Source organism: Myotis nattereri (assembly GCF_964212035.1).
Source record: "Myotis nattereri genome assembly, chromosome: 9".
NCBI classification, from domain to species: domain Eukaryota; kingdom Metazoa; phylum Chordata; class Mammalia; order Chiroptera; family Vespertilionidae; genus Myotis; species Myotis nattereri.
In genome coordinates, this window is record NC_138084.1 from 25,082,744 (window position 1) to 25,097,040 (window position 14,297).

A 14,297-nucleotide genomic window follows, 5' to 3' on the forward strand; every position below is an offset into this window, starting at 1 on the left:
GCAAAGGCAGGGAAAAGACAAGGTTGTTGTGAAGGGGCATATTAAGGAGTTCTACACTTGTTTTCTTTTCTTTCTTTCTCTTTCTTTCTTTCTTTCTCTCTCTCTCTCTCTTTCTTTCTCTCTCTCTCTCTCTCTCTCTCTCTCTCTTTCTTTCTTTCTTTCTTTCTTTCACTGTTCAATGCATGTTTACTATTTATTTATTTTTTAATCTTTATTATTGAAAGTATTACATATGTCCCCCTTTTTCCCCATTGACCCCTTCTAGCCTACCCCCACCCCTCACCCCAGGCCTTCACCACACTATTGTCTGTGTCCATGGTTTATGCATATATATGCATACAAGTTCTTTGGTTGATCTCTTCCCAGCCACCCATTACACTTGTTTTAGTATTCTTTTTTCTGAGTTAGAGTCTCACCATCTAACCTTCACTATAAAAATAAGCTCCAAATAAGCTTTCACAGAATCAAAAGGAGATTGCTTTTCCTGAGTAATGCACCTTTTTGAGTTTCTAGAAACTGTGGACATAGACATGAACAAACTAAGCAAATACACTTTTTAAAGAGCCAGCCATTTCATTAAAGGAGTCAATTGGCATTACCTCCTTTCTAGGTTAAGATGTGTGGCCCAACTCTTTGATCCATCCTATTCCCTAATAACTTGTATTGTAATTGGTCACCAGTGGTAACTAGGTGTTAAGGAAAATTAGGTACATTTTGAGATCTTCAGTGATCAGGCCCATGAAAGAAACAGGAATGCATGCTCTGGATTCTAGGGATGGAAAGAGATCAATAATGTGGGAGAGTCCAGAACTAGCACAGACTACTTACATTAGCCAAATGTATTTAGGGCTTTTTGTTGTTGCTGTTACAGTGCACTCATTACATGTTACATGTTACATGCACTTAAAAGGAGTTTATTCTTTTATTGACCATGTTGAAATGGCTTGGTTGGCTTAATCCCAGATATTTCAAACTATAAGAGTACTTCTACTGTGACTACACATTAACCATGAGACCGGACAGCTATGACCTATTCTTAAATGAATTAGGGTATAATTGACAAGCAACAAGAATATACACTAGAATAATTGCACATTTTAATTTTTCATTAAAATCTTCTTGGAAATATTTCCTGATATGATGGTAACATTTATGTAACAGTAATCTTGCTACCTTTAAATAACACAGCATTTTCATGGGTGGCAAAATAAAGAAGAAAAAAGATGGGGGTTAATAAAGAGCAACTCATGGTTTCAAATCCTGGCTTTGTGGGATTTTAGCTATATGCCTAGTAAAGAGATGTTAAAAATAATAAGTTAGATTTTTGATTATTGTTAAATTATTTCCAATTATCTTTGGAAATGTGGTGTCTGACCTTGGCTATGTATTTAAATTACTTAGATCCCTTGAATCACTCATTTCCTAATGCTATTTTAGGGACTGAATAAATCAGAAGCACTTATACTTTTTAAAATATAGATTGCTTAGCTCCACAAAGGAGATCCTGAATGGAACTTTGGGTCTGTCATTTTTGCAAGTGACTCAGCTGATTTCAAGCATAGTAAGAGCAGAAAACACTCCTTAAGTTACTCTCATGATCTTTAAGATGAACTTGCAATCAAATTTTGATTATTTTAACTCTTATTTTTATCCCAAATATTTACTTAGGGATACCATCATGTGTCTGTTCTTAAATCTTAAGATAATGTACATTATTTGGTTACTAGTTTGAATAAAAATAACAAGTGCTGTAAACTTGGAAGACACTGAAAACATAATTTCAATGACAAATAATTTTGAACACATGAAATATTCAAGATGATAGGATATTTGGAGAATATAATAATTAAAATATAGTTTAAATATTAATTGCCTAGGTAGTAGGCAGGGATCTGGAGATACAAAAATGAGGAAGCTACTAAGAAGTTTACACCCTGACAGAGGCAGAGAGGCATGCCTATACAGAAGAGTATTCACAAGAGGGATTGTTTCCTTCCACCAGGAGAATCTGATAAGGAGGGAGAATATACACAAAGAGAGATTATTCAGTTCTCGATATGGGACTGAAAGAAAACTTTATTGAGGAAGTGATCCTTAACTAGAATTTTCAAAGATGAAGAGATATTCTTCAAGAAGTCAAAAGAAAAAACACACACAAAACAGCAGATAGAGGAAACACTGTGAACTAAGAGACAGGGTTGTAAAATAGCAGAATGTCAGGGAGCAAGCAGAGTGGTTTGGTAACTGTAGTGCAGCCCATGAAAGGGAGGGAGAGACACTCCTTTGGACCAGAAGCTAAAGGAAGGATGGCTTTAAATAATGGAGGGACTCATGTGCCATGAAAATGAATTTAGAATTTATATCAGAGGCAATGGCAATCTGTGGAGCAGTTTCAAGTACAAAATAAAATGATCAAATACAGTTTAGAAAGATCCTTCCAACAGTAATGTGCTGGGAGAAAGAACGAGTTGAAAATAGAGACAGGAAGATGAATCAGTTACAAGGTTGCTGCACCAGTCCAAGCCAGAAATGTCCCAAGTGGTAGTGAGGATGCTGAGGAGGGAATAGATAAGAGAGATGCTACAGAAGCAAAATTTACAACAGTCACTGATATGATGAAGGAGACAAAAGAAATGCATGAAGAATGACACAAGGTTTCTGCCTGTGTACATTAAACATTGAAAGTTCCTTATTTAGCAAATATTGTTTGGTTGATTTAAACTATTTTTGCCAAGCCTACATGCCATAATTTCATGAATTATAGCTGAAAGGCACATTAGATTAATAAAATATTTTTACTGAGGCCAAGTCCCTCATTTGAGAGATATGGAAGCACAGGGATCACAAAGTAGAGCTATTAAAAAACAAAAAGCTGTATATTTAGTGTTGATTCAAAAATAACAAGTAGCATTTGGTTTTCTAGGTGAATCTTTTTAATGATATAGTTTTTTAAAGAGTCTGGCATTTTGATATTAATTATTTTAATTTATACATATTTAAGCTCTGAAATTAATCCTGCGTGCTCAAGTGAGTCAGAAGGGCTGTTTAGAAATCTGTGAAGTATCTTAACATCCTGAGTAGGGAGAGAATGCATGAGTTCAGAAGGGAATTATTGTTTTACACTGATAAAATCTGAGGAATATAACATTCTTTTCACATTTGTTGAGTTGGCATTGAGTTCACTTCTTTTATGCTAAATCCATTTTTAAATCTGCGTTTAGTTCAAGAGCAAAGAAGAAGTATTTATGGTCTATTCCACTTTCAATCATTTTTTAATCTTTGTGCTGAAATGCAAAAAGACACATGACAACAGTATGGTGATTGCCAGAGGAAGAGGGGTGGGAGGAGGTGGAAAAAGGTAAAGGTGGTGGTGGTGGGGGGGGGGGGGGCGGGGAGAATAAATGGTGATGGAAGGAGACTTGACTTGGGGTCGTAAACATATAATACAATATAAAGGTGGTATATTGTAGAAGTGTATACCCAAAATCTATATACTTTTATTAACCAATGTCATCCCAATAAATTCAATTTTAAAAAAAGGAAAGTCAGTCCTGTCTTCTCCCAGCAACTATGGATGATTGTTACAGCACTAGGCAGTTACTCCTGTCTTTAATTAAATAGAACTAGTGGAATTTTGAGGATCTGAAAAGATTGTTTTTAAGACAAAAATAGTACTATCTTCACCTCCCTATTGAGCTCTTATTTCCATAAGTAGAGATACACTCCATTCAGTTCAGTCTTTGTTTTCTGAGAGATGCATTAGTTTGGAAGAAAGAATATATTAAGCCTCATCATACATAGAAACTTAGTGAGAACAAGCTGCATGTGAACCTTTTGCCAGGGAGGACTGACTACATGTATGAGGGTCAATTGAGATTCTAGGAAAGGGAGTAACTGAGGCTAGGAAGTAGAGGTGGAGCAGAATCAGAGTTTAAGGGATTAGTGATTAAGAAGCAACTGGAATAATATAATACAAGAGTCTGGAACAAAATGGAAACCTCACCCAAATTCAATTTTTGCAATAGGAGTGCCTTTTATATGGAAAATGTTTGAGGATAAAAGTTTCTATTTTTTCAAATGCAGATCTGATCATGACAAGTTCTTCAGTTTAACTGAAAAGAACTTGGGTGGGAACTAAGGCTTGAACCCTGGATCTGCAGGTTCTGCCCCCAAAACTGTCATGCTTGTTTTCCCAAGCAAAAGTTAATTAACCACATTTGGCTTCTTTGTCTTATCTGTGAAATATTTCCTTCTTCAAAGATATTAGGCCAGTTCATTAATTCACTCAAGATGTTTTTGAAGATCAGTAGGCCTTTGGAACAAATTGTCAAACACAGGAACACAGGGTTCTCTTTTGAAGATGGGTAATAAATAATCATGAAACCATTAACATTGATTATCTTCAATGGGTACAGTTAGTTTATGGTAGGAAGGGAGATGAGTGGCATTGTGGATCATGTCAAGAAACTTTCTTAATATTTTTAATGTTTTTGTACTGTTAATAATAATGTATCTGTAATCCAAAGTTAAGAAAAGATAAAAATTATAGACTTTTAAAAAGAACAAATAGGAAGACTAAAAATTAACATAATAGTTATGATTCCTATATGAACTAATTAAAATTTCAAATTTCCTTATATTTAGACATTTATTTGATAAAAAGACATAATACGACAACTTTTTTGTGCTCTTTTCAGAGATCACTCTGAGTGCTAAAAACTTCATGAATCAGTAATAGATAATATTTAAAGGAATAAGAGTGAGAACTTATATATAAATGCAGAGTTGGTCTGAAGAATTTAAAAAGACCAAAGGAAAAATTATCAGCATTTCTATCTCAGGGACTTAAGGGACATAAACTAAGTTTATTATTTAAAATGAGAAAAATGGGGAAATAAAGAAAATGTTGGTATTTTGAAAGAAAGGAAATACAGACTTAAAAATAAGAATAGATTTTTAAAATAATTAAGGGCAACAAATAGAAAGTTAACATTGCTTGATCTATTTTTCTAATATATTCCATAAATGTATGTTTCATAGACACTCCTTGCAATTTCAAGACAAACAGCATACACTTCTGTGCCTCTTTACAGCTGTAGGTTGAATTTCTTCAAATGATGATCCAATTTCTGCAAGGATCCTCTCTTTTTCCCTTTGAGTCTCTGATCCACTATCACAACCCCTGTTGTACCCCACCCCTCAATTTCAGATGCAATTGATGGCTTCCTTCTTACCTCACCTAGGGCCTTTTGTGCTTCAACTGTGAGGCAATCTTCATTGTGCCTTGGATCTTATTTTTCCACTAGTCAATAAGATAATGGGTAGCAGCATTATGACCAGTCATTTTTATGTCAACCAACTTACTAAGAATAATAAATGGATTCAAGTTAAGATCAGGCTGGCTGACTGCTAGTGTTGCCTAGAAATAAACACATCAGCCACTTAGCTTCCTTTTCCTGAGATAATGGGGCTCTAACCACAAACATATCTGTCTACTGGAAAACCCTCATAATATAATGATGTTGTTAGAAATGAGATCTTTCACCATCTACCATAAGAGTACTATCATAAGTATAAGAATCTAAAATGGCTATGTGATGAATGGGACTCCTTCAATGAGGTAACTTTGAGCAATGCACAACCTATACTATCATATAAACCTCCCAGTCCTAATACTGTATTTTTTTTTCAGTGTTTATTGTTCACTTTAATTATGAGCCAAGGGCAAAAACTAAAATACTGTATGACTTGTTTCAAGAAACTGTAAACAACATTCTCCTTTTACAAATGAAAATGAACCTGAAGAAAGCAGACTCCAGTGGAAGATATTAACTATAACCCTTGTGTTAAAACTTACTCATTGATTACAGTGACTATTCACCTTTCTCTTAATGCCTTCTCTGATTATTTTTAAGTTAAATAGCAAATGGTCCTAAGCCTCTCCAGGCTAAATAAACACGTAATATCAATGTCAATCCATATTTGGGTCTAAATACTTATTACTGGTATGTAATATCAACATCATTTTTGTAGTACTGCTAATCTATTTACATGAATTATCTCATTATGTCAATATACTAGCACTGACACTTAATATATGTATGATTTGGAGCAAGTTTTTAAGTTTTCCAAATCTCAGTTTCCTCCCTTACCTAATAGAGAGAATACTGGCCTTGTGGAGTTGTTGGATGAATTGAAGATATTATCTTAAATGTGCCAATCAGTATCTCCTGTCTTCAGACACAGAGAAAATAGAATAATGCCATCCATAAACCTTGCTAAAGAGGTAGGCCTAGGCCTAATGTTACCCTCTTAGCTATAGACACTGGTTTACAAGTCAAACAGTGTATATGATGTTAAATAAATCAGATGCTGTCTTTGAGAAAGTAGCACATTGAAATAACTGGATGATCCATGTTAAATAAATTACAGAAAGCTGATTATCATGGTCATGTAGTTAGAGCCAAAGAAGAAAGCATGGTGATACTACAGCACACTGGACGATGAGAGAAAGACAGGGCATGACTAGGCAAAGATAGCTATCTTCCTGATAGAGCAGAGTAGACATGCAAATAGAAGCATTGACAATGAGAGAGAGAGAGAGAGAGAGAGAGAGAGAGAGAGAGAGAGAGGGAGGAGGGAGAATGGAGAAAAGAGATTAGAGAGAGAAAGGAAAAGAAAGAAAAATGCTAGTTCCAGAGAAAGAAAAATGAAGGAACCCTTCACTTTCAAGATGTTCCTTTACCTTTCCAATAAATTCTCCTCTGAGTTTAAATCTGTTGGAATGGTTTTCTAATTCAAACAATTCCTTACTTGAGTGAAAGGAAGATAGTATCTTTCTAGCACACACTAGACATTTAGGAATGATCAATCAAACTACAAACTCAAGGGAAAGGAATTTTGATATTACAACTTTTATTTATTTTAATTTAAAGGAATCTATCACCTGAGCCATATGGATAAAGTATTTTCTGCTAAACTGAATAGTCTTTGCCAGAAATGTGGCTTGCTCTTATTTTGACTTCCAGGAAATACAATGTAAATGTAAAGGAAACACAGACCTCTATCCCTTTGCACATATTGAAAAATTGTAAACACTTACAAGATTCAGGACCATGATGATTACAAAATTGATACAGACAGCAGCAGCAGATGTTGCAAACTGCCAGTGTTGTTTGATGAAATTCCATTTGAAGGATGCAAACTGTTCCATGACAACCAGGCGATACACCACCACTGCAAACACTGCAGTGATCACCAAAGAAATCTACAGTGTGGAAGACCAGAAGAGACAGCAGTATTTTGTATTATTAACAAAACAGAAACAAAAGTAAAATAATAGATCCAATACACTGCCACCCGAACTGAAGACATTTATTTTTCTAAAAATGAATACATAAATTTCATTTTTCCTTTAAGGAACTAAGCTACTTGAGTGTCAAAATAAGTAGCATAAGATTTAAGTTGTTATTGTGTGATACAATTACCACACTAAAATGAAAACTTTGTTTAAATTTCTACTATTAAATGGGATACTTCATTTTAAAACAAGATAACTAATTTATCAGGGCAACTCATATAATTTCCATTTTACCTTAGATGATCTCTGTTTCTCCCACAGAGTGTTTTACTTAAGGATATGCACAAACTCCCTTTGTGACCTGCTGTGGTTTTTTATTCTGTTTAATAGTGTGTACTGCCAAAGCATTGAACAGGATGTGGTTTCTAGCATCATCTGGGTCACAAAATGAGTTGGCATCCTAGAACTTCCTTCTAACCCTGGAAGCCCACAACATTCTGATATTAATGGTTATACTTTACCATGAAGAATATTCCTGATATAGAAACAAGAAGACGACTGACTTTGTCTGAAGAAGGCTGATGTGGCTCAGGTTTTCCACTAATGGGATTCACTCTCTCCATCTTGTAATATTTTGCTTCAAACTGGGGACGAAGTGTTTCCTATGAGATAAACTTACAGTTACCTAAATATCAAAGTAAAAAAATGTTTAAAATTTTACCTACGTTGATACAACATTCCTGCATTTTGGCCTACTTTTATATCAAGTCTTGGCAAAGAAGCATATTTTAAAAAATAAGATGCAAATTACTTTCCAAATAACCCTAAATTATGTTTTAATTAGCCCAACTTTCCAGTAATATAGTTTAAGAAAATATCATAGATATGCTTTGAAAAAAATTACATAATCCCATCATTGATTTTTTTCATTAAATAAGAAATCTTGTTAGTCATAAAGCATCAAGGGAAAGTCTAATTGTGTTTAGCTGCTTTCACTTTAAATGTAAAGAGCAATGAACACTTGTCTGCAATATCTGTAAACCCAGATTCCTTATCTTCTGTTTCCTAACATCTTACCTCTTCTTCTTCCCATTCAATAAGGTCCCAAGTATAGGTCAATGTACTTCTTCTTCTTTTCCAAAACTCCAGGAAAACTGTGGCTATAAATAATAATAACATTATTATAATTATTTACCCAACTGAATTATGTTTTTTCAGCATTGCTCTTCTTCTTTGGATGCATTTTCACCATATTATTGAATTATTAAAATTAAATTCACAGTAAATTCATTCAACTGAAATTTTGTTTTCTCTCACCGTGTTCTTCCTGTCTCTGTACACTGCATTCCTAGAGAGGAAGTAATTTTTTCATTGGATTAAATAATTGGAGACTTCTGCTAGCATGACCTATCAAAGTGATGCTATGAGAAGTCAATATTAGTGAACAAATATTTATTGTTCTTTTTGACTTGTACATGCTTATTCAAAATTATCTAAAAGGCTTAAATAGCCCTAACTGGTTTGGCTCAGTGGATGGAGCGTCAGCCTGCGGACTCAAGGGTCCCAGGTTCGATTCCGGTCAAGGGCATATACCTTGGTTGTAGGCACATCCCCAGTGGGGAGTGTGCAGGAGTCAGCTGATCGATGTTTCTCTCTCATCGATGTTTCTAACTCTCTATCCCTCTCCCTTCCTCTCTGTAAAAAATCAATAAAATATATTTAAAAAAATAAAAATAAAAGGCCTAAATAAAGCCTTCTCCAGGAATGAAAATAAAGGCCAGATGCGTCTTCTCCAAGATTCTGAGAGGAGAGGGATAAGATGGGGGGGAGAGAGGAAAAGAGCAAGGTTATCATGTCTCAGGCAACTTCTGCTCAACAAGTAGGGTGCTATGCATTAATCTGAGCTTGCAGTTTGGCCAGAGGTAGGTATAATTGATACGAACACCAGTATGCTTTTGGTGCTGCCCATTACATTAGTATGCTCTGGAAACAGAGAAATTCTTGACCTCTTTCAAAAAAAAAAAGATTAAAAAAACAATTCTTATGTTTCAGAACTCTTAAAGAGTATCCAATTAACTGCAAATTTATCAAAGGTAATCACTCGGCTGACATTGCTGCTAAGTTAGCAGCATTAAAACAATCACATCCTCTAATAAAAACTATGCCACCAGTTGAAACAAGTGGGGATATAAAATATAAAATTATTAAGCACACTATTTAGCTATTCAACAAAACAGCAAGAAATGGTTAGGAAAAGGCTATAAATTTCACCCTAAAACAGGGGTGGGGAACGTCTGGCCGGGAGGCAGTATAACGCCTCTGAAATCATTTGTTCTGGCCTTGTCAAGCCATTAGGGGCGAGTTACTTAAATGTTTGACCAAAAATAGCAGGCTAATTTTTAAGTTGATAATTTTGTATTGCCCATGAATGATATTATAAATATCCAAATGGCATTTGGCAGTAAAAAGGCTGCCTACTTATTCTCTAAAAGAAATTGATGGGTAGGTCCAAATGACCTACCATACCTCCCTGATTGCATACAATATCATATGTTACAATATGTATATGACTTACTTTATTGGGACACTCAACTGACAAAATGGTTTCTTAGGGAAACAATACTACTGAAAGCCATCACCAAGATAGCTTCCTAGGTATACAACAAAAGTCAAATCTGGTTAACATACAACCTAGGAAAGCCCATTCATACCTTGTGCTAATGCCCCGTTGAGGACTGGCAAATCAACTTTATTCAAGGATACAAATACTTGTTAGTAATGATTTGTATGTTTTCTCCATGGGTAGAAGCATTTGTATGCTGCAGAGCCATAGCCTCAGTAATAAAATAACTCCTAGAACAGCCTTCCTACTTGGGGAATCCCCTCAGAGCTCCATATTGACTGGGGAACTCACACTATAGGACACATTATTCAATGTTTGTAAGATCTGGTTGATTTGCAACATTTCCATTGTGCACATTATCACCAATCCTCCAGTCTCATAGAGTGACTAACTTGGTAATCAAAACTCACGTGACAAAACTGGTGTAGTCTTCCGATCTTCCTTGACCTAAGGCTTTTCCCTTGGTATTGCTCAATGTGAGATCTACTCTTTTCAGCAAACAGACTGTCTCCTTTTGAAAGTACTACCAGTAGACCAATTAGATGAGATCAAGGAATGTATGCACTTGCACTGCTTAAAGGAAACCTCCTGATTTACTGTAAAGAATATCGGGGCCCTTAAGATTAACTATTGTAGGTTACCCAATTAACTACGAATTTATTAAACATAAAAATCCTGGGACATTCAAAGTAGAGGTAATCACTTAAAGAAAGCTCCTGGAGCCCTAGCCAGTTTGGCTCAGTGAATAAAGTGATGGCATGTGGACCAAAGGGTCCCGGATTCGATTCCGGCCAAGGGAGGTACCTCAATTGAAGGCTCCTCCCTGGCCCGGGCCCTGATTGGGGCTTGTGCAAGAGGCAATCAATCGATGTACCTCTCACATTGATGTTTCTCTCTACATCAATGTTTCAATATTTCTCTCTGTCTTTCCCTCTCTCTTCTACCTCTCTAAAAATCAATGGAAAAATAGCCTCAGAATCTTTCCATTACACACTTCTGGGAGATGGAAATCTATATCATGATCTCCAACCCAGAGTGTATGTTTATTAAAAATATCATCTTCATAAAGATGCCCTTTAGTCCTGATGGAAAGGGCCATATCAGATATTACTGATTAGCCCATCTGCCACTAAACTGAAGGGTGCTGACTTATGCATTCATGTTTCTCATTTAAAAAGTACCCACACACCTGAGTGGTTATGTCAGCCTACTGGGTATCTGAAACAGAAAATCTTTAAACAATCTAAGACTAACACTAGAATTCTCATTCTGGGATCTAAACAGATGGCACCTGACATAGATGGTTGTCCCAAGACCCCAGACCAGGTCAGTCATACATGATGCCATCCAGCAACTCTTACACTTGGTCTTCCTTTTGATCACTTTTTTTTCCATTTAGTAATACTACCATCAAACCTCATTTTTGCCTGAACAAAAACTCCTTAGAAAGCATTATTCATTTTCATAGTTCTTCAGTCTAATTTCAAGATGAACATACTCAGAATCTTATGTCTGCTCACTGCAATGACTATTCTAGTTGCCTTTCAACACCCTTTTGGTCCCACTGCCCAACAATTATCCAACAGTGCCAATTTGGATACACACCCAAGATAACCATACTTATGATAAACCAGATCAATGGCTTGGCACTTATGCCTTGAAAGCTTACAAAACCTAACTGAAAATAACACTGAATTTAAAGTCCTTCTTTATTCTTAAGCCTCTGTGGTAGGCAAGTGTGTATGATATACAGTAAATACAGTAAGAAAAGTTAGAGCCTACCCTCAACTATAAGTTCTTGGTCCATCTAAATATACTAAAATTCTAATAACAAATAAAATAAGTCATCAGCAAGATTTGTCCCACTTGCTCACATTTTGCACCTGGATTAAATAGTAGATTCTAATAAGTAAGTTAGAGATTCTAGATGTGATATGGAGGGTTAAAAATTTTAAGGCTTCAATTCAGTCATTTTGTTCTCCGAGAAGAGTATCATGAATGTAACCCCATTCTTGATAGAAGAGAATGAGAAAGGTGTTGAACTGTTAGCTCTCTGAGGATTGACTAATGAGTTTGGAAATTTCAAGGAGAAAAGAGAATCTGTCAAAGACTCCATGAGTCGGTGACTTAAAAAAAATGTCTATAAACCATGAAAGTGGCAAGAAAACATATTCATTTTATTATAATTGCTGGTGACAAGTTTTGTATGCACAGTTAACTCTGGGATCCTGGCTGGACAAGGTGGTCTGAAGCAAGTAGCGGATTGAAAGAATACAGGAGCATTAAAGACAGAGATTCCGACAGGTTTTAGCAGGGGTGAGATTGTGGGGAGGGTGGAAGAGCTGGAGAAGTGAAGCAAGATTTATATAGTTTTAACATCAGAGAGCTTTAAAAATATCCCAATGCCCATACTACATCTCAGAGCAATTAAATCAGAATCTCAAGACAAAACCCAGCATCAGTTTATTTTTAAAGCTCCCAAAGATTCCCAATGTGCAGCCAATGTTGAAAACCATCTCCTAGAGGAAAAGCAGCCATGCTCCTGAAAGTTGAAATGGAAATCAGTCATGGTTACTGAGGCAGTAGAACATTAACACTAACATTGTTTAAGGTCAAGCTATAAGAAATAATGGCAGTTGTTCTGTTTTGATTTCCAACTATTTATAAAGCATTTTAGCAATCATTTTAGATACATTACTTCTAATCTCTATCACAATCATTCTCAAAAACTAACAAAAATATAAATAGCAACATGTAACAAGTAAATACGAGATGTGGCATAAAATGGCTATTGTTATTATCCTTGTTTTTTAAGATTAAAAATTTGGGGTTTTGAGAGGTTAGGAGACTTGCTAAAGTCATACACCTGATTGGAACCTAAATCATTTTAACTAAAAAATTCATGCCCTTTGTATCATACCACAGTGCCTTCCTGGATGTTCATGGATAGAGTTGAAATTGGAGATGCTAATAGGTGGAATGGGGATGTGAGGGCAAGCTGTAAATCTTCAAGAAATAAGTATCCTGGAGACTGGCAGATGTGAAATGTAGAGAGAGTAGTAGAAATTGGAGAACATGGGTTCAAAAGATAGAACTATAATATAGTAGGGCAAAGAACAATGGCTCAGAATGAGCATGATGACAGAGACTGTGGGATGGTGAAGAGGAAGGGAAACATTAAACTTAATAGCATTTAAAAATGCTTTAAAAATAAAGTATATAAAGTAAAACTAATTTCACTTACAAAGAATGAAGTGTCAATACAGATATAGATGTAGATAAAGTAGTAGAAATGCATATATAATATGTATATATATATACATATACATAATGTCTAATAATAAAGGTGTAATATACAAATTGACTGAACGGCCATCCAGACATCCTTCGGGACGACCTTCCCGACAAAGCCGGGGCTGTAGCCATGCGGCTTCAAAGGCCTACTCTTGCACGAATTTTGTGCATTGGGCTTCTAATATAATATGATATGATATGATATGATATGATATGATATATGATATGATACAATATGTAGGTAGATTAGATATATCATAGTTATAGATACATAATGCCAAAAAGAATATACCAAAATGTTAATACTGTGATAATTACCTGTGGATTATGGAACACTTTGTACAAAGTATACATTGTCCCTGGATTATCCACTGCCTGTGTTTTTCTTACCATTCTATGTGGAAAGTTTAGCCACTGTTCCCATTGGCCCCATGAAACTGGATTGAGGGTGGAGTTGGAGGATGAGGCCTCAGTGGAAGGACAGTTTGTTATCAGGGGAAAGCCAAGTTTCACATGAGTCATGGAGGTAGAAGCAATATTGTGAAAGGCTAAAGATGATTCTTCTGTTCCTTAGCAACTATACATTGTACTTATTTTTTCATTCCTGCCTTTCTATGACAAACTTTTTTCAACATAAAGAAAAAAAACCCCAAAGATGCACATGCTGCCTCTATCCAGTCCTTGTACGTCCATTTCCTCATGTCTATTCCCAGTGGCTTTCCTTTGTGATTAAAGTCAGTGGCACAGAGGAAAAGAACCATATGGTCATGCATGTAAAAGAGGTTAGATTCCATATGCTGTTTGTTCCAAGTGGCTTATTTAAATTTACAGAAAACAAGGCCCAGAGTGACTGACATATATCACTGACCTTGTCCAGAAATCTGCAACACTTTATTATACTTGTTCCCATACCTGCTTTTTCTTACACTGGAAGGTAAATTTCCCAAAGTGCCTTTTTTCCTCTAGCATTTTGAGTTGTTGGCACACTGAAAATGCTCAATGAATGTCAGTTAAATTGAACTTATTGACTAAATGGAATCCAATTACTGTGACCATAACTCCTGGTCAAGTGTTCTTCCC

At 35.6% G+C, this 14,297-nt stretch overlaps 1 protein-coding gene across 1 annotated transcript in view; it reads right to left on the reverse strand.

The window, feature by feature from the left end:
* Positions 1-14,297, reverse strand: part of ANO3 (anoctamin 3) — a 198,283-nt gene that overhangs the window by 28,161 nt on the left and 155,825 nt on the right. Inside the window, exons 15-17 of the mRNA XM_081098522.1 lie at positions 8,378-8,460; positions 7,822-7,962; positions 7,103-7,267 (exon numbers count right to left, since the gene is read on the reverse strand). Coding sequence (XP_080954648.1) covers positions 7,103-7,267; positions 7,822-7,962; positions 8,378-8,460 — 389 coding nt within the window. The remainder of the gene's footprint in view (positions 1-7,102; positions 7,268-7,821; positions 7,963-8,377; positions 8,461-14,297) is intronic.